Source organism: Arachis hypogaea, chromosome 18 (genome assembly GCF_003086295.3).
Source record: "Arachis hypogaea cultivar Tifrunner chromosome 18, arahy.Tifrunner.gnm2.J5K5, whole genome shotgun sequence".
NCBI classification, from domain to species: Eukaryota; Viridiplantae; Streptophyta; class Magnoliopsida; order Fabales; family Fabaceae; genus Arachis; species Arachis hypogaea.
Genome location: NC_092053.1, coordinates 10520343 through 10546356, shown reverse-complemented (window position 1 = coordinate 10546356; position 26014 = coordinate 10520343). Strand labels below are relative to the sequence as shown.

Genomic DNA, 26014 nt, shown 5'->3' with positions numbered 1-26014 from the left:
ACATGAACAAGTAGACGCGACAACGTAGCAAAGGCGAGCCACGGACGGAGACAACAGACGTAGTGCCGGAGATGCACAGGAGTCGGGACAAGACGTAAAAGAGACGGTGACATGGAAGCAACTGTGCGGTGGGTGGCGACAGATTTATGAGTGTGCCTGTGTGAGAGAGTAAGCAGGAAGCGAGATGGAGGAGAAAGGCGAGACACGATTCGTGAGTACACGATGTGGTAGATCTGGCGAGAGGCGCAGTAACGATGAACTGAGGTGAAATAGAGAGAGTTGGGGGTTTACTGTTCAAATTAGGAAGAGAAAGAAGAAAGGGGTCAGTTTGTGTAACAAAGGAACTAAAATAACGTCGTTTATGTGTGAACAGCAAAACGACGAGTAAATACCCATAGTAGTCCCTGAGATTCACGCAATTACTCATAGTAATCCCTAAGATTTCGAATTCCCTATTGTAGTCCTCCAGATAGAGCTCCGAGCACTCAAACTAGTCCCTGGCCATATTTCAGGTGATGACTCATCACCGGAACGCTGACGTGGCCTAAGATTGCCACGTGGGACATGTCCAAAACGACGTCGTTTTGGGTTTGGCGCCCTTGAAAGCCAAAAACGACGCCGTATAGTTGTTACTTAATATGAAAAACAGTTTTCTCCACCAACACAAACACTTCGTCTCTTCTTCTTCCACCTTCTGAGTTCTTCTTCATCTCCCCAACAATGGCGTAGCCGTAGGGTTGTATGTGCTGGGTTAACAAAAATTTAAGAGAAGAAGTCATCTGATCAGAAGTTGTTGTTGCTCTTCCCTTCCCTTCGTTCACCACAAAGACGAGGTTCTGACGTTGTGATCAGACTCAAGGTAACCTTTTTTTTTTAAGTTTGCATTTTGAATACAGTGTTGTTTGATGATAGCATTGGTCAGTGTTGTTGAGGTTCTGGAGTTTTGGTGTCATTGTAGTGTCTAGGGTTTGAATGTTGGTTGGGGTTTGTGGGGTTGCTGTAATACCAATGAAACAGGGAAGAAACAGGGATTAGTATGGAGGTTTGGAAAAAAAAGTTTTCTTGTGGTGATTATTTTTCCTTTTTAATGCATGAATAGGCTTTCAAATTCTCCCTATGTATTGTAAAAATTTTAAATTTCTTGCAGATGGAGGAGAAGTTGGACATCATGTTTCATCATGGGGGTGACTTCAAAAAAAATGCAGAAGGAATTATGATATATTCTCCGGACAATAAGGCCTGTTTAGGTGATCTAGACACTGATACTCTAGATGTGTTCTACATAAGGAACTACCATAGGGAGCTTGGGTACAATGACATTAAACAGTGCTGGTGGCATGTTCCTGGAAAATGTTTGGAGAAGGGGTTGAGAAATGTAAACAGTGACAAAGACATAAGAGACATGGTGAATTGTGCTAGAACAAATGAGGGATTGATTGATATATATTTCGAGCATACAGTGTCAGTGCCGGAGGTGTTAGAGGGAGATAACACAGTTGTGTACTTGGATGATCATGGTGGAGAGGGATGTAATGCAGGTACAGATACTGATGTGAGTCCCCCAGTTACAGAGACTCATGCAATCATAGTTGCTCCTCCTATCCCTAAGGTTGTACCCAACACTTCTTGCAAATCCAGTAAAAAAAAAAACAGAACATCTCCACGGCAATCACAACCATCACACTCCAAAACTGCCAATCCTTCCAAGACAACCAAACCTGTGAAGAAGAACAACTCCCCAAAAGTTACCAAGTCCACCAAGCCCACCAAGCCCACCAAGCTCACGAAGCCCATCCAGCTCACCAAGCCCACCAAAATCAGCCAGCCCACGAAATCCAGTCAGAACACCAAATCAGATAGGAGCAAGAAGCAGAAACTGTCCAAGAGACCAAGTATTTCCAGGAGACCATGCACACGGTCTGCTGCTAAAATCAAGACAAAACCTGGAAAACTAAAGATGAAGCGGAGGATGGATGCGGACGAGAAGAGTGCTTCTGGAACTAAGAAGCCTAAAGTTGACCCAAAACTCTCAGGCAACACTGCAGATGGTGTACACCTAAAGAGACAGCTGGGTGCATTTACATGCAGTTACTGTGGTGATAAGGGGCATACAAAGAGAGGCTGCAAAAAGAAAAAAGATGCTGATGCTGCTACTGCTGCTGCTGCAGCAGCAGCCGCTGCCGCTGCCGCCAAGGCAGCTGAGAAGAAGAAAAATGATGAAGTTCATACTGTGCCTGAGAAGCCGGTTCATCAGCCCCAAGACGTGTCTGGCCAAGCAGATTTGGGAAGCAATCCCCAGGAGATCGAATTAACTCAGCCTTCTGCTTCTGAGCAAGAGGATTCTGAAAAGGTAACTAAAATTTTACATTTGAGTATGTTGTTATTTCCATGCATAAATAGTAGTTAATGCCACTTATTTCTCCTATAGGATCCTGCACCGAAAAGACCTTCCAAGCTGTCACCACGAAGACGATCCTCTAATCAGCCAACCGCACCAACAGTGAATCCCTTGCAGGGTGCATCTTCAGCAACATCTTCAAAGTTTGCCAACTTGATGCAGTTCATCCCAACGCCAGGATTTAGGCCTCCAAGAAAGAAGAATTGAATACTAGATATATGTACTTAGGAGTTTCTGTTTTGTGTTTTGTTATTAGTATTTTCTATCGTATAATGACTAGATGGTAAACTGTGATGCAAAGGCCTTTTTGGTATGCCTTGGCCTTGCTTTTGATGAAACTACTGATAGCAGCAACATGGTTTCTAGGCTGCCTTTTACAGTCAACTTTTATTGTTTCTTGATAGACAATGGAATTTATGTTAATATGCTATGCTATGTGCTTTACCATTCAAGAAGCAGTTTCTTTATTTTTTTTCATACACAATGGAATTTAAATTAACAACAATTTCATAGTTAATAACACTTTTCATTCCATCAAGAAGCAGATTTTTACAAATGTTGATAACAAGGAACCCAAAACCACCAATTCATTCATCATTTACAATACAGGATCACCAACAACACTGTCAATACACACACACCTAACACTAACAACTGGGTCATCACTTTTTGCATCTGGACATCCTCCTCCAACCTTCGAAGCCTCCAATCAACGTTGATCTTCACTTCATCACCACATGATTCTGACTTTTCAACATGTTCCTCATTCACAGAATCTGCCCACACAAAAAGCCCGCACCATCTCTTCCCACTTGTCTGCAACCAATAAAGGATCAAAGTTTGGAGAGGAACAGCACAAGAATAGTCAGGGGAGGCATAACAACACAAGAACAGTCAGGGGAGGAGAATAACAGCAACAAAAGTGATTACTCTAACCTACATTATAATTGGGGCAGCCATAGAACGGTTTGTTCGGATTCGAATCTGTGCCAGACCATCTGAGAACTGGCCTACAGCCACAGCCGCACCATTCTGGCGGCGCCGATCTTCTGCTCTTCGTTTGCGTTCTACTCCAATTCCAGCTAGATGGGGAACGAACAGAGCTTCCACCTCCAGTGCTACCTCCACCAATCATCGACATCAGTAGCAGCCCCGGATGAGAGTGCATGAACAGGAACAAGTGTATGGAAGAGGAAGAAGAAGAGGTGAACAAGACGAAGAGGGGAGGTGTATGAGAATTTGGGGATTTAGGGTTAATTATACTACGAGGGACCAATCTGGGTAAAAATTGGAACTTAGCCAGCTCAGCTAGCTGCAGCAGTCCAGCGTGGCAATCTTAGGCCACGTCAGCGTTCCGGTGATGAGTCATCACCTGAAATATGGCCAGGGACTAGTTTGAGTGCTCGGAGCTCTATCTGGAGGACTACAATAGGGAATTCGAAATCTTAGGGATTACTATGAGTAATTGCGTGAATCTCAGGGACTACTATGGAAATGGACGGAGGGCCAACTTGAGTCATGTCTTAAAATTTCAAAGTATAATTTGGGTCAATTGAAAATTAAAGGACTAAATTGAGTTGGAGGTCAAATTTCAGGGGTCAGTGTGAGTATTAACTCTTATGACGATGAACGGGCGCTAAACACCATTTTAAAAATTCACAAGTATAAAGTTCAAGATTCGTCGTAACTCTAAACTAGAATTCAACCCTCTTCAAAGTTTAGTAAAAGATATCATAAATTCAAATCAATAACCGGGAGTTTAATCCCGAGTCGTTCTCTCTAGAAATCACAATTGAATGCTCAATTATTGCCTATGAAAAAAAGGGGTTCGTTCATAATTGACAAGAATTGAAATAACAAGAAATTAAAGAGCAATGCAATATCTAAACAGCAAGAGAAATTAGACTAAAAGCAATTAAGAAAATTAACTAGAAAATGAAAACAAATTCAAATGCTAAAATGATCTTTATAAGGGTTGAGGGTTAAGGATCACCATCCTTGTCACTAACCACAACATGATAATTACAAAGAGTAAATCTAATTAGTGTAAAAGATTAGCATCAATGGAAACAAGATTAATTAAAATCTCTAAATTATCAATCAACTTGGGCATTAGTAACTCAAGATTACCCAGATTTCCAATCCAAGTCAAGAATGAAAAATAGACTCTATAACTAATTCAAACATTTTGTCAAACACTTGGTGTGCATAAAAGAAAAACATCATAAATTACTAAAATTAATAAAAACTACAACTAACTATTACAAGAAAGCAATAATAACAACTCAATTAAGTATGAATAAAACATAAAACATCAAGTTGCATTAAAGAAAAATTAGAATTCAACAATAATTCATAAACTAAAAATAGCAAAATAGAGAAAGCAACAAAAAAATCTAAGAAACTAAAATAGCAAAATAAAAAATTATAAGCTCAAAACTACAAGTAAACAAAACTAAAATCTAGAACTAGAGAAAATTAACTAGAAACCCTAGAATTCTAGAGAGAAGTTGGAGCTTCTATCTCTAGAATTTTAACTAAAACATCATAAAACTAAACATGAGACTATTTAGTGTTTTCCCTTATATTCTTCGTTGAAATACTTCAAAAATCTGATGCTTGAGGCCTTTTTGGGGCCCAAATCGCAAGTCTACGTGCTCATTCATCCAGGCACGTAACAGCACTGTCGCTTAAGCGAAAAATTTCGTTTAGACTAAATTTTCTCGTTTGGGCGAGACAAAAAATGCTGAACTTTTTATTTTGTGATTCTTTTCTCTTTTAGCCATATTTTCTACTCTCCCTTAAACCTAAATTAACCTAAAACACTAACAAACATATCAAAATACCAAGTAGATGATTAAAGATTCAAACCTATTTAATTTATGGCCAAAAATCATAAAAATTTCTCATTAATCACATTTAGAATCAAGAGTTACAAATCTAGTCACTTAAGCACAAAAAGTATAAAAAAATTACATAAAATCCCTAAAATGCATACAATAATTCACATAAAATTAGACTTCATCATGCAACTACTTTTAAAAATTTGGACACTGATACTACTGTAATTATCTATATATCGTCAATACATTATGCCAGCTAAATTATTTTTATTAAGATTTTTCTAATAAGTGATTAAATATTAATTAAAAAACTATAAAAGAAAAAAATATTAAAAATTATTCAAAAGACTATTTATGCATTAAATACACAAAAGATAACCAAAAAAAAACATTATCTTTTTAACAAGTATATTTAGAACACTAAAATCACTTCTGAACTAAATTTTTATTAAAATATTAATTTGACTTGTATATCCACAATACACAAAGGTGCAAATTGATGGTATTTGGGCGTACAAATGACTGTAGAATCATAGATAAGAGAATTTATTAGTCAATTTACCCGAGATACTTAAGACGGTTGAGCCATCTTTTAAGTTTCTAAATTAGTTTTGCTTTGGTGCAAATATGCTAATTTATTGTGTTGAGTTGCAACTGAGTGGCTATTTCTTTCGTTTGCCACTCATGAGACCTCGTTCTCACTCTTTTGTTCAACTCTCCGATACAGTATTCGTATTTCATACGCAACTAAGCTATTATATGTTTGATTTAGAGTAGCAACACTGACTTCACTGTGATTTAGTTTTCGAATTATGTACTACTTACATTGTACACGTATGTCATCAATGTACAATCCCAATGCTTAATCAGGTCTCTAGTCTACGAGGTTTATATATCCAAATCTGGCAAACCTACCTTAACCTGAAAAGCTACACAATTACTCATAGTTCTTACAATTATTAACAGACGGCAATATGTAAAAGATTATCTAATTGTTATGTGAGAATCAATCCCAGGGTAAGCAAAAATCCTATGCCCCACTCTGAGCACCGTCACCACACTCAAGCTCAGCACGATAAAAAGGCAGCAATTTTATGGGTTCAACTTTTTCCTACAAGCACAGCAAACGCAATATATTACCTTAAGATGCAAAACGCAACATTGCCCAAATTTATATGAAACTAATGCATAAAAAAGATTTGGGTACCTGAAATACCTCCTCCGATGGAGGGAAGTCAAGACCAATTGAGCAATTCTGCACCACTTCGGGATTTTTTATCCAATTCAGGCGTCCATGAACTGTCAGCATTTGGAACTTGAATTTCTGAAGATTTTCGAATAATCTTATTTTGAGACACATCAAATATTTACCAAAGGAAATATTGATACTGAAACAATTTATTTGTTCTTTTCCTTAAAAAAATGGGCTAAAGCATGTTTAATAAAAGTTGAAAGACGAAGCAAGGATTATCCAAGTAATGATCAAACCTCATCCAATGTAAAGGGTGTACGCTCAAGGCTATGCTCATCAACATCAGTGGTGGCCATACCAGTACCCTGGCACTCTGGGCAGAATACACATTTAATTCGTTTTTCAGGGTCATCTCTTTTCACAGTTTGGTTATCGCTAACTACAGCCTTCTTCTTTGCTGCTCGTCTAGTTGGAAGTACTAGTCGATTTTTTATTATGATAGATTCACACATGAGTATCCAGTGTATAATGCAGGAAGCATGAAACACATGAAATAACTGCAAGTAAATGTCACGTGTCAGTATTGTTTTAATCTGATAAATGTAACACATGTAATACTAAAAAAAGAAAAAAAAAAAAAAAAAAAAAACCATTTTTTGAAATGTAATTTCAAATTCAATATCACAAGATTCTATTTCAAGTTGTATTAAACCAATAACTAACTCAAGATAACAAAATGTCCTTACCCCAATCTTATTCCGAGTACTGCATGCTAGTTTTCCAGTCTCTAAATTCAGAAGTGCTGCTACATCTTTACCAGGAAACATTTTTTGATGACATACATTACATAGTTTCTCTGCTGCTATCCGTTTTCGCCGTCTCAATTCTTTTCTTGCAGCCTTGCTCGAAATTATTTGAGCAAGAAGCTGCTTGTCATTTTGATCAATAGGCAATCTTGTCGTGGAATCCTTTGAGGTTTCTGTAGACGAATCATGTGATCTTTTCTTTCTCTTTCGGCCTCCATCTCCCTCACTTTCTGAGTCTGACACACTAGCAGATGACAATGACGATATTTTCTTTCTCTTTCGGCCATCATCTCTCTCACTTTCTGACTCTGACATACTAGCAGACGGCAGAGATGACTTGTCTTCTTCAAATATCCGCCCCAAGTCACCATTATAGGAGAAAATAACAAGAGCAAAATCATGCTTTGTAACCTTGCCATAATCTTGTTCAACATTCTTCTCTTGTCCTAACCATTCACACCATATTCTTCTAACCCCGCTGACCCGATGATCCTTCTCAAGGAACCTGGCAGCAATCTTTCCCCAGCCTATATTCCTGACCTTTATATCAACATTTTCGTCCCCAAATTGCAACTTCCGAATCACCAAAGTATGACCATCATCCAGTGTATCATCAGCTGAACTTGGTTGAACATCTGACTGAATGGGTTCATCAATCTTCACAAGAGAGAGATCCTTGTCACTGTCAATGTCTGTAAGCTTCAACAGCTTTATCCGACTAGCATCTGTTGTTTCCAAGTCTTTATCTGTTTCACTTGAATTATGAAAGAAAACAAGACCATCATTAAAAGGCCAGGGATTTGGTTTCAGAAGAGTGATCTTAGCAGTAGACAGTCTCAGCGTATGCAAATTGCCTCTCAAATGTTGATACAGAACATCATCAGTGAAACACGTCTTAAGACACAGAATGCAGAAAAAAACGTTGTTCTTCTTTCCAAGCTTACGTAGCTCAACGTAGGGATGCCCTTGTGCTCTAACATTTCTCAGTATTTTCTTTGCCAATTGTTCTTTCAGCTCAGCAATAGTAGCCTTCGAAAGTCCTTTATTCTTCCCTCTCATTTCGAATTTCCTCCAAAAGCAACCAAATCCAAGATTCAACACCACAAACTTCAAGAACCACCACAAACACTCAGATACAACGAGAATTGCTCCAAAATTACAAAAAACACAAGCTTCTAACGCTTCTTCCAGATCAAGATTCCACGAAAACTCATGCTAGCTCAGCTCCAAATCCTAGGGATTCCAATTTCCACAACAGCAAGACAGAAAAGATTTTTCATACTGACAACAGTTTCAATCGACAGGAAATTTGACTAAAATTCAGCTCCCGCACAAGCATTGACCAACACAAACAGCAAGAATTCGAAACGCATGGCAAGAAGCCGCAAGTCAACTATCCTAATTCCTGGAATTTCGAGCTAAACAGCGAAGAACAAAAGACGAACACCGAAAAAGCGAGAAGAGTAAAACAGCTAAATCGAAGTGGAGGAAGAACCTTTTCAAAACGACGTCGTAAAACCAGATATTCGTTGCGTGGCACGTATAGAAGAAGTGTTAGGTAATTGCGGAGATCGAGCATGTCTGATGAAGGCGTCGAGGAGCAGTGAGAGAACTTCACAGGAGCGCGAATCCTCCATTGGCATCTCCATCTGCCGCAGAGAAACGGAGAAGGGGAAGGTGTTTGGACGGAGAGAAAGCGCGATAAAGTGAGGGAAAATTGAGAGGGAAAGAAAGAAAATAAACCAAGAAAATGAAAAAGAAACTGGAGAGAGAGAAGAAAAAAGGGAAAACTAATCGTAACTGAAATTTCAATTGGAGAAATGAAGAGTATTTGTTATGGCTATGAAAATGTGATGGTAGTAGCACGATTCTCGTGGTGGATTAAATAGTGCCCCGCATCGGTGGGTGTGAGGAGTTTGGTGATCTGTGCCGGATTCGTTTCTGGCCGTTTGATTCTTGTCGATCTAACGGTGCTTGAGTGCCGTTGAAGCTTTTTGGATAAGGGACTACCAGATTACTGGGAGTTGAAGCAGATTCGAATTTTGAATTTAGATGCTTTTAGACAATTTTTTTTGTTTAATTATTGATTTGATATTTATAGTTTTGCGAAATTTTTAATTAAATTTTTATATATTTTTTTTTAAATTGGATATTTACACTAATTTATTTTTTTAATTAAATTTTTATATTTTTTATTTGAATTTCTGCACTAATTTTTTTTAGTCAATTTTTTATATAATTAAGCTAATTAAAGATTTAATTAAAAAAAATTTAGTTTAAAAATTTAATTAAAAAAATATAAAGACCTAATTAAAATTTCGCAAAACTATTGAACCAATAGAGTAATTAAATTTTTTTTTTCACTATCCTAGTCTCAAATAATTTCATAATTTCTAAAACTAACCTAATTATTATTAGCATTTAGCTCTAATGCTCTACCATAGATAGATATGAAAGATACACATATCACATTATTTTAGTTTGTTGAATAATTGAGCACAATATATAATAAACAGGTATATTTTATATTTATAAGATGGTATAGTTTTTTTCATTATTGAGTTGGTATAAATCTGGATCTCATATTTTATTTATTTATTTCCTATCTTAATCATATCAAGGAAGGCATAATAAGAGTGAATATTCCATTTCATCCTCTTTATTCCCACCCATAAGAAAGAGGTTCAATCAAAAGGGCATGACTTAACATTAACAGTGACACACAAATATTGTGATCTGCATTTACATAGAATCGTAGATCATGAGAATCAACCGTTTTAGACGTCTTAATATTTTTGGTTAATTGATATGCAAGTTTCTTCAATTTTATTCAATGTTCAAATAAGACTCTATCATTTAAAAAATCGTAACTGAATTATTACTTTTAACAAATTTTTACAGTGATATTAGAGTATGATGTGTTTAACTAGAGTGTGAACTATAGATTATGCAAATGAGACTAAAAGATTTATCATTTTAAATTTTTAAAAAATTTATAAGCACAAATTTGACCTATAATATAGTTTTATTCTTTGAAAGAATAGTAGAATATACGATACCAACAAGGTGTCGTTTATGGTGTCCATAAATTTTGATGGCTATGTTGGAGTGAAACCCCATAATGGTCCCTCAGATTCAGCCCGTGCACCAATGTTACCCCTGACTTTCGAAATGCTCTAATTGCACCCTTCAGATTGAGCTCCGTGCGAAATCCTGGTCCCTCCACCCAATTCCGGCGTGACTCAGCAGCCGGAGCGCTGAGCTGGCAGCTTATTGTCCACGTAGGCAGCCTTAAACGGCTAGCTGATGTGGAGGATCTTCAAGCAATGTCGAAATTCACTGAATTAGTCCCTGGTACCAACTATAAACCCTAAGTTGTTCTTCCCTCTTCGTATGTGAATTGGTTCGTCGTCCAACTCTCCCTCTTCTTCCCTCTTATTCTTCTTCTTCGTCCTCTCCCGCCATGAGTGACAGTCAAGCTTCTCGTAGGTCGAATCGCTCATCTGCGACTGGAATCTGGAGAGGGAACAATGTGCGTGCCCGGCGTTCAGGAGTTCCCGAGTGGTGTGGTTGTGGGTGTAGGCCTATGCTTCGGTGGTCAGGGACGGAGAGTCATCCTAATAAGCCGTTCTTCGGGTGTCCGAATTATAACGTGAGTGCAATTACTGGCTGACATTTGGCTGAAATTTATAGTGTTGGTTACTTGAGGTAGTTGTTTGATAAGGTTGATGCATGTTTGCAGACCAGTGGAAAGAATTGGTGTGGGTTATTTGTCTGGGCAGATGCGGTAAAGGATGAGGTGCCGCTGAAGTCTGATGAAGAAGATGAGCAAGGTGGGATGAAGATGAACATTGCATGGAAGGTGGGCAAACTGGAAGCAGATGTGAGAAATGTAAGCTGATGGTCCAAGTGCTTGGTTTAGGGGTATTTATGTTAGTTGTGTTTGTGTTGATGTTACTGTTGAAGGTTTGATTAGGGTGAGAGCTGAAACACAGAACCAGTGTAATCCAGTTTATGAACAATGTAATTAACATTAGATTGTTTTTGATATGTTGAATGACTATTTGGTTTTGTTCTTGTAAACATAATTGATATGGATAAGCAACAGTAGGATGAGCTTACATAAGGCACAATTCATAACTGAATCACAATAAAAATAGTTCATATAAAATTTTGCAATAATGCATTGATAACAATAACAAGCCAAAAAATTCTGAGCATTGTTTTAGGTAGATTCTAGCAACTTAATTAGTATTTAAAAGTTGCAGAGGTGTCTATAAATCAATCACCATGACCAAACAAAAGAGACTAAGATAATTGTTTCACAAAATGTTACAATCTGTCATAATCTCAACCTAACGCTAGGATGATATTCACTTCTTTCTTGGCGGTTTGAACCCTGGGGTTGGTACAAACTTCAGGAAGTTGGCAAGCCTTGCTGCAGTTGCCTCACTAGCTCCCTCCATTGGATTGACTGATGCAGAGCCAGCTGGAGGAGGTGACCTTCTTCTAAGTGGCAGTTTCCCAGGTCTTGTAGGTGTGTTCATGGTTTGTTCATGCTGCTGCAATACAGAAAATATTTGACATAAAGCCTATAAAATAAGACAAGTAATAATAGAAACATTACATGAAACATTATTAAACAAATACCTTTTGGGAGTTTTCAGCTTCAGAGTAGGAGGGCTGCGACAAATCAATTTCAGCCTGCTGGACATCCACATCCACAAGAGTGGCAGGAGCAGGGGCAGAGGCAGTAGCAGTAGCAGTAGCGGACGCTGTTGCAATTCCAGAGCCTGTAGCAGTAGCAGAGGCACTTGCAGTTTGAGGTGCATTGGAAGTAGTTGTTGTAGCTGACGCAGTGGCAGTTGCAGTTGCATTCTGAGCAGCAGCCTTAGGATCTTTAGCAGCAGCCGCCGCAGCTTTCTTCTTCTCAGCCTCTGCAACCTCAGACGCCTTCTTCTTCTGACACCCCCTTTTTGTATGACCTTTCTGCAAGCAATACTTGCAAGTGAATGGTCGTAGCTGTCTCTTTAGAGTGGTGGTTGGCTTGGATTTCTTGCTAGAGTGACTCCCCTCATCCGCGTCCTTCCTTCTCTTGGTTTGGAGCTGTCCAGGTTTCCTCTTAACCAAAGGTGCCAATGGTCTGTTGGCCTCAGATCTTTCCCATAATTGTTGGCCAGGTAAAGGATTTATGTGGTGGGAATAAGTGGCTTTATAGGACTCCATTGTGAGGAGCTTGTGGCAGAAATCCTCTGGCCACTTGTTGACCCTAGCAATAGCAGCACATGCGTGCACACATGGGATTCCTGCAACACCATCATCAACAATAACAAGTAGGTCCAGAGTAATTAGACTCACTAGGCAGAGTATTAAAATAAATAAGCCACAGATAAAGACATTACCTGTTAGCATCCAAAACTGACAAGTACATAGCCTTTTCCCCAGATCCACTACATGGTGTGTAGGGTGTCCATGTACCTCGAACTTCTCGTATCCGGTGTCTCCAGCCCAGATTGGTTGCCATTGCCTAGATTCCTTCCTCAGCTTCTCCAGCCTGCTCTTGATCACTGGGGGAAGTATCCCCACATGATTATCCAACTTCACTTTATTTTTGGCCATTGTCCTCATAACGAACATCCTAACCTCTTCCAGCAGTGTGATTATAGGCTTCCTCCTAGCTTCCTTAATCTTTGCGTTGAATACTTCGCACGCATTGTTACATATTGAGTCCAACTTTGGCTTGTGACTGAACTGAGATCTTGTCCAAGAATGTGTTGGCCACTTTTCCAGGTATACCCATGCCTCCGGATTAAGCCTCTTTAACTTTTCCCTATGTTCCCTGAATTCCTCGAATGTTGTGGCTCGTGCACAATCCCATAGCAACCCTCTTAGCTCTAGATCTTTCCATTGCTTGTTGAAATTCTTCCACAAATGCCACACACAGAAACGGTGATGCACATTGGGCATCACCTCCTGTACAGCATTTATGAGTCCCTGCAACACAGAGTGGATGCCAATAATAATTAACACAAATACAGCAGAGAGAAGTCTCTTGAATGCATAGTTATATCCTCACCCGTTTAGACCCCTACTTTCTTTATTATCACCATACTAGTCCCTGACTTTTTTAATTTTCACCATAATAGTCCCTGAGTTTCTAACAAAGGCACCATAAATGTCCCTAACTTTTACTATCGTGCATCTACATTAGTTCAACTCAGATATCAGCAGGCCTCTTACAGATCAAGGATATTGTAACACATTGACGCAAATAAACTGGAAACTAAATCAGATGGGATTAGCAGTAGTGTACCTTTTGCATATCAGATATGAAACACCAACCATGTGTCTTGTAATCTCCCAAATCTGCGTGCAGTAGTTCGAGGAACCATTTCCAGTTGGCAGTATTTTCAACTTCTACAACTGCCCAAGCAATGACATATATGTGGTGGTTTGCATCCTGCCCAATAGCTGAGAGAATCTGCCCTCCAAAGACAGTTTTCAGGAAAGCACCATCAAGTCCAATGAGTGGACGACATCCTGCCTTAAATCCATTCTTGCAGCCACTTAAACACACATACATTTTCTCAAATATCACTTCACTGTTTGGCTGTGGGATGGTGCAAATTTCCACAGTTGAACCCGGGTTTGTCTTCAGCAGTGTCTCCCCATAGTCCCTCACCATTGCATACTGAGCCTTTTCATCACCGTATACAAGGTTTCTAGCATCAGACAATGCCCTAGAAATCGAGTTCCTATTCAATGACAGATCATACTTGGTCTTGAAGAAGGTGTTTGCATCACAATGCCTGAAGTTGGGATACTTTCTGACTTTCTTCACCAGCTTACTAGCAACCCAGTTACGATTGGCTGCTCTGTTCTTATCCTCCCTTGCACAGCTGTGATCATCTCTGAAAGTCTTCACTTGCCAGCAAGTATTGTCTCTGTCCTTGGAAGCAAAGATGACCCAACCACATTCCTTCACTTTGCAAACTGCCCTAAGCCTATTCCTATCATTTTTATTGAACCGAATACGCCTCCCCTCCTGGATGGTGTACTCCCTAACAGCCTCTTTGAAATCCCACTTTGTATTAAACTTCATTCCAACCTCCAAGTGAAGCTCCCCGAACCTAGCCCCCTCTCTGAAAATAGGAAACACCTCATCAGACTCGGTCTCCTCTTCTAGTTCGTCTTCAGAATTGGGTGGGGTTTTCATCTCCAATGAATGCCAAGAGTTGGCACCATCAGAATCAGTCCCAGGATCGTATGCATCATAATCATCATTCTTATCAGTTCTAACTTTTCCAAAATCTACTTCAACATCAGAATTACCCTCCACATAAGCATCTTCATCAACACAAATCTTCTCCTTCATCTTATTCTTTCCCTTACCCTTATCCTGTGAAGCACTCCCCTTACTTGTTTTCTTCTTACCCTTTACCTTAGGTGAAGGAACAGGGTCCGCAGCACATGAATCAGATGAGCTGTCTTCACTTACTGGTTTATAGGGCTCATCTTCTGAACTATCATTTGTTTTAGAGGACTCCTCATCAGATGACATCAACATCACTGGGATCTTGCTACCCTGCCCTCTTTTCTGAGCCTTCGTGCCTCTTATCCCAGTGGCAGACCTGAGGCAATACCTCCTATGAACTTTTGTTTGACTTTGTTTCAGGGTGTTCTTGACCTGCTTTTTAACTTTTTGTTCAGATGGCACCTTAACAGATGCTTTTACCCCTTCCTCTCTAGGTCGACTCACATTAGCAGTAGGATTATTTTCATGATTTGGCCTAGAACCATCTTCTGGGGCAGCTGCAACATTTTCCTTAGCTTGAGTCCCAAGGTCCCTTATTTGATCATCAATGTATACCATAACCTCCTCCCCTTCTATCAGTTCAGGTGACGAAACCTGATGTTCAATGTAGATATCAACAAGCCCGGCATTCTGTGAACCCATCTCACACATCTCTCTTAGGTCTGCATCACTATTTAACTTCCTCAATCCCTCCCCTATGCTCTTTCCAGGTACAAGCCACCAGACTTCCTTCATTCTGTCATAACCTAGCTCCTTATAATAGTTTCTCAGGTAAAATACATCCAACCTATCCACCTCAACATCACCTAGGCAGTTTCTGTTGTCCGGATAGTAACCAATCTTTCCATCCACGCTCTTCTCAAAACTTCCTCCATGATGAAACATAATGTCCAGTACTTCATCCATCTGCCAGATAAGTTAACAAACAAATTAAACACATGCAACCTTTCTTTGAGGAAGAAAAAAAACAGAGCAAACCAAACCCCTGCCTAACAACGTAACCACAAAAACCTAACAACACAGAAATCTAAACAAGACACCAAACGAATATCAACTCTGCTTCAATCAAGACACCACGTGAACATCCATCAGTGAAAACCAAAAAAAAAAAATTTAAACTTCAACTACACATTCTGTATTACTAACCTTGTTGTAGCTGACGATGACGATAGCCTCTGCTTCAACCACTTCGTACCTGTGGCGTACTTCCTTCTCCTGGCAATGAACTCACTCAAGCAATAGCCAGAAAGAGCCCTAATGTCACACCATTCTCTGGACGACAGCGAGAGGAAACGTTTGAAGAGAAGTAGGAGAAAGCCTAACGAATGATCAACCCCCTCCTCAAGCAACGTTTCAATTCCCCTCCAAGGCAAAACGACGTCGTGCTGATTCATAAACGCCATCCACGCAAAACAGCGCCGTTTAAGGCTGCCTACGTGGACAATAAGCTGCCAGCTCAGCGCTCCGGCTGCTGAGTCACACCGGAATTGGGTGGAGGGACCAGGATTTCGCACGGAGCTCAATCTGAAGGGTGCAATTAGAGCATTTCGAAAGTCAGGGGTAACATTGGTGCACGGGCTGAATCTGAGGGACCATTATGGGGTTTCACTCGGCTATGCTGACTATCGATAAATAAATCACCTGGCACGGAAAGAAAAAAAAAACTATTGTTTGACTTATTATTTTGTCGATTTTAAACAAATCGATGGTGGTTTGATTTTAATAGTATGGGAGTAAAATCTACTCTTCTTTTGTAGATATTAATTTTCTATAAATATATCACAGGCCCTCGAATTAGACAAGAATTAAGATAAAAAATCAATTCAAAAAGTGCAAAAGACTAAAAGAAGTGTAAAAGGATTCGAAAAGTAAAAAAAATCGAAATGGTTTGCATTTAATTTTAAAGAAAGCGATTAAAATACCTTCGATTGAATCAAAGGACTTTAGAAACGGAAATTAAACGTGCTAAAATGTAAATTCGACATGGAAATTAAACAACACTTGAAAGATAAATTTGCTTAAAAAATAAAGTTTGCAACAAAGGTAAATTAAAAAGATAAAAACATGGAAGGAACCCTACAGAAAAGAAATTCGATTGCATACTCAGAAATTCGTTGGAATATGAGTGTGCTTGAGTTTGCCCGTTCATGTCCATTCTCATCATCTTGTGCTAGCATACACCCAATTGTGTTTGTAGATGCTGCAATGTACAACTTCAAAGGCTCATGTGGACAAACATTCGCCATTATTGGGGCCTTAGATAAATATGCCTTTATCGACTCAAATGCCTGTTGATGCTCATGTGTCCATTCGAACTGTGCATCATTCTTTAGTTTTACTAAAGGCGCAAACACTCGAGTTCGATCAGAAAGATTCGAAATAAAATTTCGAAAATAATTTACTTTTTCTAGGAACGAGTGCACTTCTTTTTTCGATTTAGGCAAAGACAATGTTAGTATTTTTTGAGTTAAGAAATTAACTAAATTAATTAGTGATGACAAACATTATTTTTGAGTAAAATAAATAATTAGTGTTGATTATAAATAAGTGTGTGTTACTAATTATTTATTATATGTTGCAGGCCAAAACTTAGTTTAGCAGCCCAAATTGGTATGAAAATAATATAGCAGGGTTGGTGGGTCAATAAATAAATAGAGCCCATGAGAAAACAAGGCTGGAAAAATCAAAACGGGCAAAAAGAAGTGATCCGATCCAAGCCCGAGTTGATTTCACCAAATCCCTCCAACTTACTCCCAAAGCAACGTTCTTCTCTCCTCTGTCTTAGTCAAATCACAAAACTCAGAAAAGTGAGAAAGAGAAAGAGAAAGCCTCTTCCCTAAGGTGATCATCAAAGAAGCAAGAAAGAGAAAATCCAAGCTTGAAACACAGAAGTCTAATCAGCAAATTCAAACCATATCAAGCTTAGGTTAAAGGTAACCCATTTCCTTTTACATGCAACACACTTTCTTCTCTTCATCTTCAACTCTCTGCCACTTCGTTTCGAGTTATATGGAAAAGAGAATTTCTGTTCCTCTCTGCTGTAAATCCACGGTCTCAAACATGTCTTGGGGACCAAGTTGGTTTTCAAGGGCTTAGATTAAGTTGACCATTGGAAGACTCTTGTGGTTGCTGCTTTATGGCTTTCGGTCAAGATGGAGAAGTCAGAAGCAAAGTTTCTACTCTGAGATTTAATGAGAAAAAGTGAGTCTGTGGGTTGGTGAAGCTCAAGGCTCAAGGAGTTGACCTAGGAAGAAGAACCCAGCAACATGCAAGGAGATAAAAGAAGACTTTCTGCTCATTCAGAAGCAAGGAGAGAAAACCAGAGTTTGAGAGTTGTGTTCTGAAAAGAAGTTCCTCTACTTGGATAATGCTTTCTTTCAAAGAAGCATTCGGCCAATACTGAAGAACTCAATCTGAGGTTTGCAAATCTGATTTTGCACATAGCGAAGAGGCTGTTGATGAAGTCAATCTCCTTCATGTTTTACAGATTGTGATGTACTTTTCTATGTTTATCTTTCTGTAATTTCTTGTGAGAAAAGGCATTGTGAGTAAGCTCAAGTAAAAGCCATGAGTGAAAAAAGGGTGAGTAATACACTTGAGAGAAAAGTCTAGAGTTATTTTCTGGTTTCTTTAGGTATGTCTATGTCTTGTATCTTGTACCTGTGAGGTATCTCTTTCTTAGTTTGGTTAGTACTAAGAGTGAATAGTTAGGTATTAGCATAGCCAATGTCAAGTTAGGTTAGAACTTGAGTGTGAAAGGATTGGGTCAATCCTGTGAAATTAGTGTATGTAATACTGTTAACTATAGTGAAAATTCTTCCATTGTTGTGGAGGAGACTGGACAGGTTGCATAGCACAAGGCAACCGAACCAGGATACATACTGGTGTTAGCTTTTCTCTTCTCTGTTGTGTTCTGTTTTCTGATATTCATGAGACAAAAATAAATTGTCTCATAAATTTTCGCTGCTGAGTACAACCAGAATCAGAATTGAAAGTTTGTTTTAAAAAGGTCATAACAGCAACTTAAAAGGAAGGCATATATTCAACACCCTTCTCTAAGCCTACCACAACCTTCAGTATTGCATCGGCCTTGATCTTATCAATTGCAATCCCTTTTTTCTGAACAACAAACCCTAGGAAATTCCCAGCCGACACACCAAAGGCACATATCAGAGGATTCATTTTAATCCCTTTTGTCGCATAGTAACAAACGCTTTCCTTAAGTGATCAATGTGTTGATCCACCGAAATCGATTTGACCATAACATCATCGATATATACTTCCATAAATCTCCTAATATACTCATGGAATATGGTATTCATTGCTCGCTGGTAAGTTGCACCGGCATTTTTCAAACCGAAAGGCATAACTACCCACTCATAAGTGCATAATGCCCAGGGACAACGGAAAGCAGTTTTGGGGACATCATCTTCTGCAATGAAGATTTGGTTATATCCTGAATAACCGTCCATAAAACTTAAAATTTCACTTTCCACTGTAGAATCGATCAGCATATATCTGCTATTGGCATGAAATACTCATCCTTTGGGGTGGCATTATTCAGATCTCTGAAATCAATGCACACCCTTAATTTTTCATTTTTCTTCTTTACGGGAACAATATTCGAAACTCATTCAACATAACGTGCGGTTCGAATAAATTTTGCTTTAATCAACCATTCTATTTCTTCCTTAATTTTGTGATTGATTTCTGGAGCAAAACGTCGAGGAGTTTGCTTCACAGGTCGAGCATTTGATTTCAATGCTAATCGATGTTCTACGAGAGAATGATCGACATCAGACATCTCATGATAATCCCAAGCAAAACAATCTTTAAATTCATGTAAAAGATGAAAAATTTCAGTTCGAAAAGGATCCGCAAGATCTTTACAGATATAAGTAATTCGAACATCATCAACAGAATCACAAATTAATTTCCTCTAAGGGATCTTAGGATTCAAATCCTTTTAAATGATCATCATCTTTTACTGAATATTTTTCAAAACACAAAGGTTCTAAATCATAGATGCAATCGAAAGAGAAATCAACAGATTAAACAGAATGAACTTGATCATTTGCTGGTTTAACAACAGCTTCATTTTCAATATAATGAACTTCTGCTATTTTATCAGCAGTATGACTAATAATATCATTCGAACTACATAATGAAAAAAAAACTTAAAACATGACTAAATTCGATTGAAGACATCGAACTCTTGCTACTAAAAGAAGAAATTGCATTCCTAAATGATCCAACTTCATCAGAAGAACCAACTTTATTCTCTACTGAAGGGAAATCACTTATATAATTATTTAAAATTACCAGGTAATCCGAGACATCTTGAGCATGTTCCATCGAATAACTCCTCGGATCCATTCTAAGATGAACAATCCCAACCAGTTGGGAAAACAATAAGATGTGGATGGCGCAGTTTCACGTCAGGCCTTCTGAAGACAAATAACAACCCTCACAATTATAAGAATTTAACACCCTGTCAACATTTAAAGGCTTCAATTTTGGACTATATACCCTAAAATTGACATGCAGCTACTCGACATACAAATTCGAATCAGCCTTAACAGTTTCAGGCTTTCCATCTTTTGTCCAAAGGAGGACACTCTGATGCACAGTAGATGATACAGCTCCAACACCGTGAATCCAGTCTCGACCCAATAAAGCATTATAACTTGCCTTCGAAGGCACCACCACAAAAATAGTGTTTTGCTCAGAAGATTCCACTTTCACCCCCAAAGTAACCAGACCGTTCGCGGGAGTAGAAGCACCGCTAAAGTCTGTCACAGCAATGTTGGTGGAAACCAAATCATCAGGATGCTTACCAACTTTCATCAGCATCCTCTCTAGTAAGAGACTTATTGCTGCTCCACCATCAATTAAAACTTTATTTACTTAATTCCGCTTAAAGTAGTAGTAATATGAAGTGGGCGAAGATGAGATTTTTGTTTTTCAGAAGGCCTCAGAAAATACCCTGGTTCACCCCCATATTGGATGAAAGAAAAAGATTCTTCAGCATCCATGTCATAATCTTCTTCAGGGTCGCCTTCATACTCACCCAAGTATTTCAGTTGGAATAATTGAAATAGTTCCAACCATTTCATCATATCCTTCCTCGAAATACTCTTCATCCAAGTCAACATCCTTGTCTTTGTCAGCCCCTGAAGTATGAACTATCGCCTTGCCTTTATCCAACTTCGCAGGGGAAGGAATACCCTTTGGGCATGTTTCCCCATCAGAGGGAAAAACTATTCGGGAGTGCACCGAAGGCATTGCCCCCTTGCCTTTGTCAGACTGAGGCTTCTTATTCTGAGGTGGACTCCTTCTTCCTCTACCTCTCGGGTATCCTCTGATCCGACCACGTTGATAGGGATATTGGTTTCGAGGAGGCCATCGATGTTCCCAATGTGGATTTTGCCGATATTGAGCATCTCAATTCTGAAATTCTTGACAATTCCGAATCAACTGGACACATACAGCCTGAGAACGGCTCATCAGAGTGATAGCATTCTGCTGAGGAGCCTTGGAACTTTGTCCCTCTACTTGCCGAATTGGTTGCCTCTGACCAGCCTGCTCCTCTTTATGAGCCAATTTTTTCTTCATCTTTTTTTTTTCAAAAATTACCGCAGCCTCAGCGTCAAATACAGCATTACATCAAGGACACAAAGATACGTCTCGATCTTTGATCTTTTGCTGCACCAAGAAATCTAACAAACCATCCCCTGCTCAAGGATATACTGATCAAACTTGTGACTCAAAATTACCTAGAGCCACATCAAAATCATAAGACATTCCAACCATATTTACTCCAAAATATGGTTCAACAAAACCGGCTTCATCATCGAAAGGATCAGCATCAACTTTCATCTCTTTCTTCCCATCATCAAACTTCAAATGTCCTTTTATAATTGCCTCATGAATCAAGTCCCTGAAACGAACACAACTGTTAATCGAATGACTAGTTGCTTGGTGAAATTTACAATAAGGTTTCCCTTTTAAATCTTTCACCGAAAGTAAAGTTCTACCCTCAGGCAGAATCAACTGTTTATCTTTAAGCAACACATCGAAAATCTGATCAAATTTCGAGATATCAAAACTATAATTCTTTCCACTCTTTAGTTTTCAATCATTCGATTTTTCACCACTAGGGAGCTTTTTAAGTAAAGAGCAAACATATGGAGGACCCTTCATAAGTTTAGCCAAATCAACCTCTGCTTGGAGATTGAACTCCTCTTTCGAGGACTCCATGGTCACATAAGCAACCTTCTCCTTTCGAGTAAAAGGTTTAATTTTTAACCTTTGTTCATTCTTGTATTTCTCCTTTTCCTTTTTCATAAGTTCGACCTGATGAACCCTTTCAGCCAAATGAGCTAAGTCAGGTATATACACATTAAGCAGTTTTCGACGCATATAAAATCCTAACCCCATAACTGCTATTTTCACCACTTCACTCTCAAATAATTATACGTAACATCTACTTCTAGCGTTTTTGAAACGTATCATATAATCATCGATAGTTTCACCATCTTCTCGTTTCAAAGCAACTAGATCAGTAACTGCTACATTCAACTCCCCTCAGTAAAATTGAGCATCAAAAGCAGTTTCTAACTGATTCCACGTTGTTATCGAATTTGGTCTAAGATTTAAAAACCAAGTAAACGCATTCTTCGTTAACGAAGAAGGAAAAAAACTTCATTTTCAAATTCTCATCATTGGCTAAGTTCCCAATCTCGATCAAATATCGAGCGACGTGTTTAGTAGTCGATTCTCCAACTTTTTCTGCAAATTTTGTGATTATTTTTGGATTTTTTACCCCTCTTGGCACTTCAGCTATTTGAACAACTTGAGAAAAAGCAGAGACAAAATGGGGTCGGTTCATAAAACCAACGTTCAAACCAACTCGATTGAGTACCTCTTCCACAATTCTTGTGACCTGATAACGTTCACCACCATGATTAGCACGTAATCGGGCTAAACCATCATCTGCATTTTGACCACGAGGAATTATTTGAGGATTCTCTCTGTTTAAAATATTGTTTTCATTTTGAAATATGTTTTCGAATCCCTCATTATTCCCCCTGACATCATGCCTTTCACCTTTATCATAATCAACAATTCGAGCAATTCGTTCAACTTGCCTTGTAAGCCGTTCGAATTTTCGATTCGTGATCAGCCATCATAGTATTTAGAATTGTAGTCATTTGTTGAGTCAATAAGTTGACTAAATCATGATGACTTTCCTCTACATGTTGTCGAAATACCGCCATGGAATTAGAAACATTCGATGTAGAGCCCATATTATAATCACGAGAGAATTCAGAATGCTGTTGTGGGTTTTGAGAATTATTTACTCCATTTACATTTCCAAAACGAACAGAAGGAACAAAACCATTCACCGGTGGAGTATAACCGGGAGGAAGGCTATAAGGAGGCCAACCAGTGGTTACTGGAGGCTGGACTAGTGGTAAGTTACCATGTGAACAAATATTAGGTCCAATATTTTCAGTTTGTACGCTAGTAACCACTGTACTTTCACTTACAACCAAGCCTTCCGAACGTGAAGTAACGTCCGAAGATTAGGGGTGACAACGGAGCGGGTAGGGGCGGGTTTTTGCTCTACTCGACTCCGCCCCGCCGTACAACAACCTGCATAGAACCCGCCCCACTTCTACCCGCGGGTAGTAAACATTGAACCCTAACCCGCCCTTGCAGGTACCCGCCCCGCCCCTATAATTATTAAAATCCAATAAATAAAATTAAATTTCAAAATTTATATAACTATCATCACATACATAACATAAATTAAAGTAAAAATTTAAATATGATACAATATTATTAATTATTTACTAATTATTTTACATATATTATACACATTATATATTAAAATCATATATATTATATATATAGCGGGGCGGGTATCACCTAAACCCGACCCCGACCCCGTCCCGCTGAAAACCCGCCCCGGTGCGGGGCGGGTAATTACCCGCCCCGAGCGGGTAGGGGCGGGATGGGTACCCGCGGGTTCGGGTAGTATTGCCATCCCTACGGCGAAGATTGCACAGTTACTGGTATGTTGTCATTAGTGGACAAACCACCATTCACATTTGACACTTCATCAGCCATATGAATAATCCTTCCACTTCTCAATTGCATACACCAAATGACACAAAAAAAAAAATCTTTTGACACACTTCAGTTTAAAACTATCCTACTGGGCGTGCCAATTTGTTTTGTCGATTTTAAGCAAATCGATGGTAGTTCGATTCTATTGGTCTGGGAGCGAAACCTACTCCTCTTTTGCAGGTACCAGTTTTCTATAAGTGCATCAATGGCTCTCGAATTAGACGAGAATTAAGATAGGAAATCAATTCAAAAAGTGCAAAAGACTAAAAGAAGTGTAAAAGGATTCGAAAAGTAAAAACTGACTGAAATCGAAATGGTTTGCATTGAATTTTAAAGAAAGAGATTAAAATACCTTCGATTGAATCAAAGGACTTTAGAAAAGGAAAAAGGTGCTGAAATGTAAATTCGACATGGAAATTAAACAACACTTGAAAGATAAATTTGCTTGAAAAGTAAAGTTTGCGGCAAAGGTAAATTGAAAAGATAAAAATATGGAAGGAACCCTATAGAAAAGAAACTCGATCACAGACTCAGAAATTCGCTAGGATGTGAGTGTGTTTGAGTGTTTTTCTGAAGCAAAGTTCCAACCCCTATTTCCTAAAACTTACTAATATTTATAACTCACTTCCATAACCGACCATTAATTGCATGATGCTGCCTTGTATGCGAATTCCTAGGTAACTGTTTCTGCTCTTTTGCCCATGAGCGTTACCAACAAATTCCTGACTCAGAGAAAGCCTTCGACTTCCCTATTCGTGTAACTGCTCGATTCTCCATTCGAAAAACTATTCGATTCTTCATTCAAGTAATTGCTCGATTTGTCAAGGTATTAAAATCGAGTCCGTGTCAAATAATTTCCACTTAACGCTTGCACGTGCGTCTTTTCGGCCTCTACTTCCTTCCTGATCCTTCACCAGCATTTCGAATCTTCGAAAATAATTATTTCGACTAACTCTTACTTATCACTTTTAAAATAATTTTACTTGTTACCGTAATTTTTTTAGTTTTAATAACAGTAAATTAATTTTTTCTTTTTGATTAGAATCCATTTTTTTTTAATTTTGAACAAATGGTATTCCACATTAAAAAAAATTAATAGAACAAAGAAAAGAAATTACAGCAAGAAATTAAGATGGTCAAATCAAACAACTCAGAAAGACAACAACTCGGCTTCTTACTGTCACTCAATCAAGGAACGGAGATATACGACGATGGAAATGTAAAAGTGGTGAGTATTGCTAACAACCTCTCTGTGGTGGTGGGGTTGTTAGGAATACCAATAAAAAATTGCGGTTCAAAGGCTCGAAGATGGGTATGCGACGCTTAGGTTGTTGAAGCCATCGTTTTCGTGTCCTATTATTGAAGGCGGATTGACATGACATCCATGGAGATCGGTTCAAAAGACGCTACAGAGAAGAATAGGGAAACATCGCTGTTTTAGAAGATACGATGACATTGAAGAGTAAGCCATGTAACCCGAGACAGCAACAGCGTTGTCAAGTCAAATGGCCGGAGGTTGCACCAGCAGTGAACGGCGGAACCTCAGATTTGATAAGATCCATTAGCCACCATCCATGGAGCAGCGCATAGCATCCTCCGAAGAAGATGGTTGATCAGGTCACAGAACATTGTGTCTCGGGTCGGATCTGTTTGTTGACCTGGTCCATGACCTCTTCCCAACAAAAAGTCATCTTTAACTTCAAGTTTTTTCTCCAGTTTTTTTTTTTTGGTGACTAAATAGAAAAAAAAAAAGAAAAAAAAAGAGACAAAACCAAATTAATTGGCTAGGGTCATATCTAAATCTATTAGATGTTGAAGCTCACTCCATGGTTGGCTCCAATTCGAGTGAATGTCCTCGACAGAAGCAGCTGCTTTAGCCATACAATCTGCAACACTATTTGCAGTCCTCTGAATTAAAAGAATAGAGACTCTCCAATTCCAATTCATAACCTCCTGTATATGCTTTGCCAAATCCCATTCCGGAATATCCTTACCAAGCATTCTTTGGTTTACCAAGAAAAGAGCTTCTAAACAGTCTGTTTCACAAATAACCTCACGAAATCCACTCTCCCAAGCAAGAAGTAAGCCTCTCCAAATTGCATACAATTCAGCAAAAAGAACACTGCACACTTCGACTTTCCCAGTGCAACCTTTCAACCAACATCCATCAGGATTACGAATGATACAACCAAAACCAGCATAGCCAGAAGGAGGAAACCAACTAGCATCACAATTCAATTTAACAGAATAAACTGGAGGTGGAACCCAATGCAAACAAAGTGAAGGAGGAGACAGAGATTGATGCATAGCAAAAATAGTGTGAAA

The 26014-nt window shown here is 38.8% G+C and overlaps 2 protein-coding genes across 6 annotated transcripts; one reads left to right on the top strand and one right to left on the bottom strand.

Annotated features, from left to right (window-relative positions):
* The first annotated feature begins 1931 nt into the window (after window positions 1-1931).
* Window positions 1932-2689, top strand: LOC114925842 (uncharacterized). Its single transcript, XM_029295213.2, has 2 exons — window positions 1932-2350; window positions 2429-2689. The coding sequence occupies exons 1-2, from the start codon at window positions 1958-1960 to the stop codon at window positions 2603-2605; spliced, it is 570 nt and encodes a 189-aa protein (XP_029151046.1). The 5' UTR covers window positions 1932-1957; the 3' UTR covers window positions 2606-2689.
* Window positions 2690-6008: 3319 nt separating this feature from the next.
* On the bottom strand, window positions 6009-9226 carry LOC112770877 (uncharacterized). 5 transcript variants are annotated; one of them, XR_011875969.1, is made up of 5 exons: window positions 8735-9097; window positions 7180-8472; window positions 6730-6990; window positions 6449-6540; window positions 6009-6352 (listed from the first exon to the last, which is right to left on the bottom strand). XR_011875969.1 is itself a non-coding variant. In XM_025815347.3 (5 exons), the coding sequence occupies exons 2-5, from the start codon at window positions 8296-8298 to the stop codon at window positions 6272-6274; spliced, it is 1578 nt and encodes a 525-aa protein (XP_025671132.1). In that variant the 5' UTR covers window positions 8299-8472; window positions 8735-9097; the 3' UTR covers window positions 6009-6271. The 5 variants fall into 5 exon arrangements, 3 of the variants coding, with proteins under 3 accessions (XP_025671132.1, XP_025671131.1, XP_025671133.1); XM_025815347.3 differs by having other exon boundaries at window positions 6449-6565; XR_003186802.3 differs by having other exon boundaries at window positions 7180-9097.
* Window positions 9227-26014: the final 16788 nt, after the last annotated feature.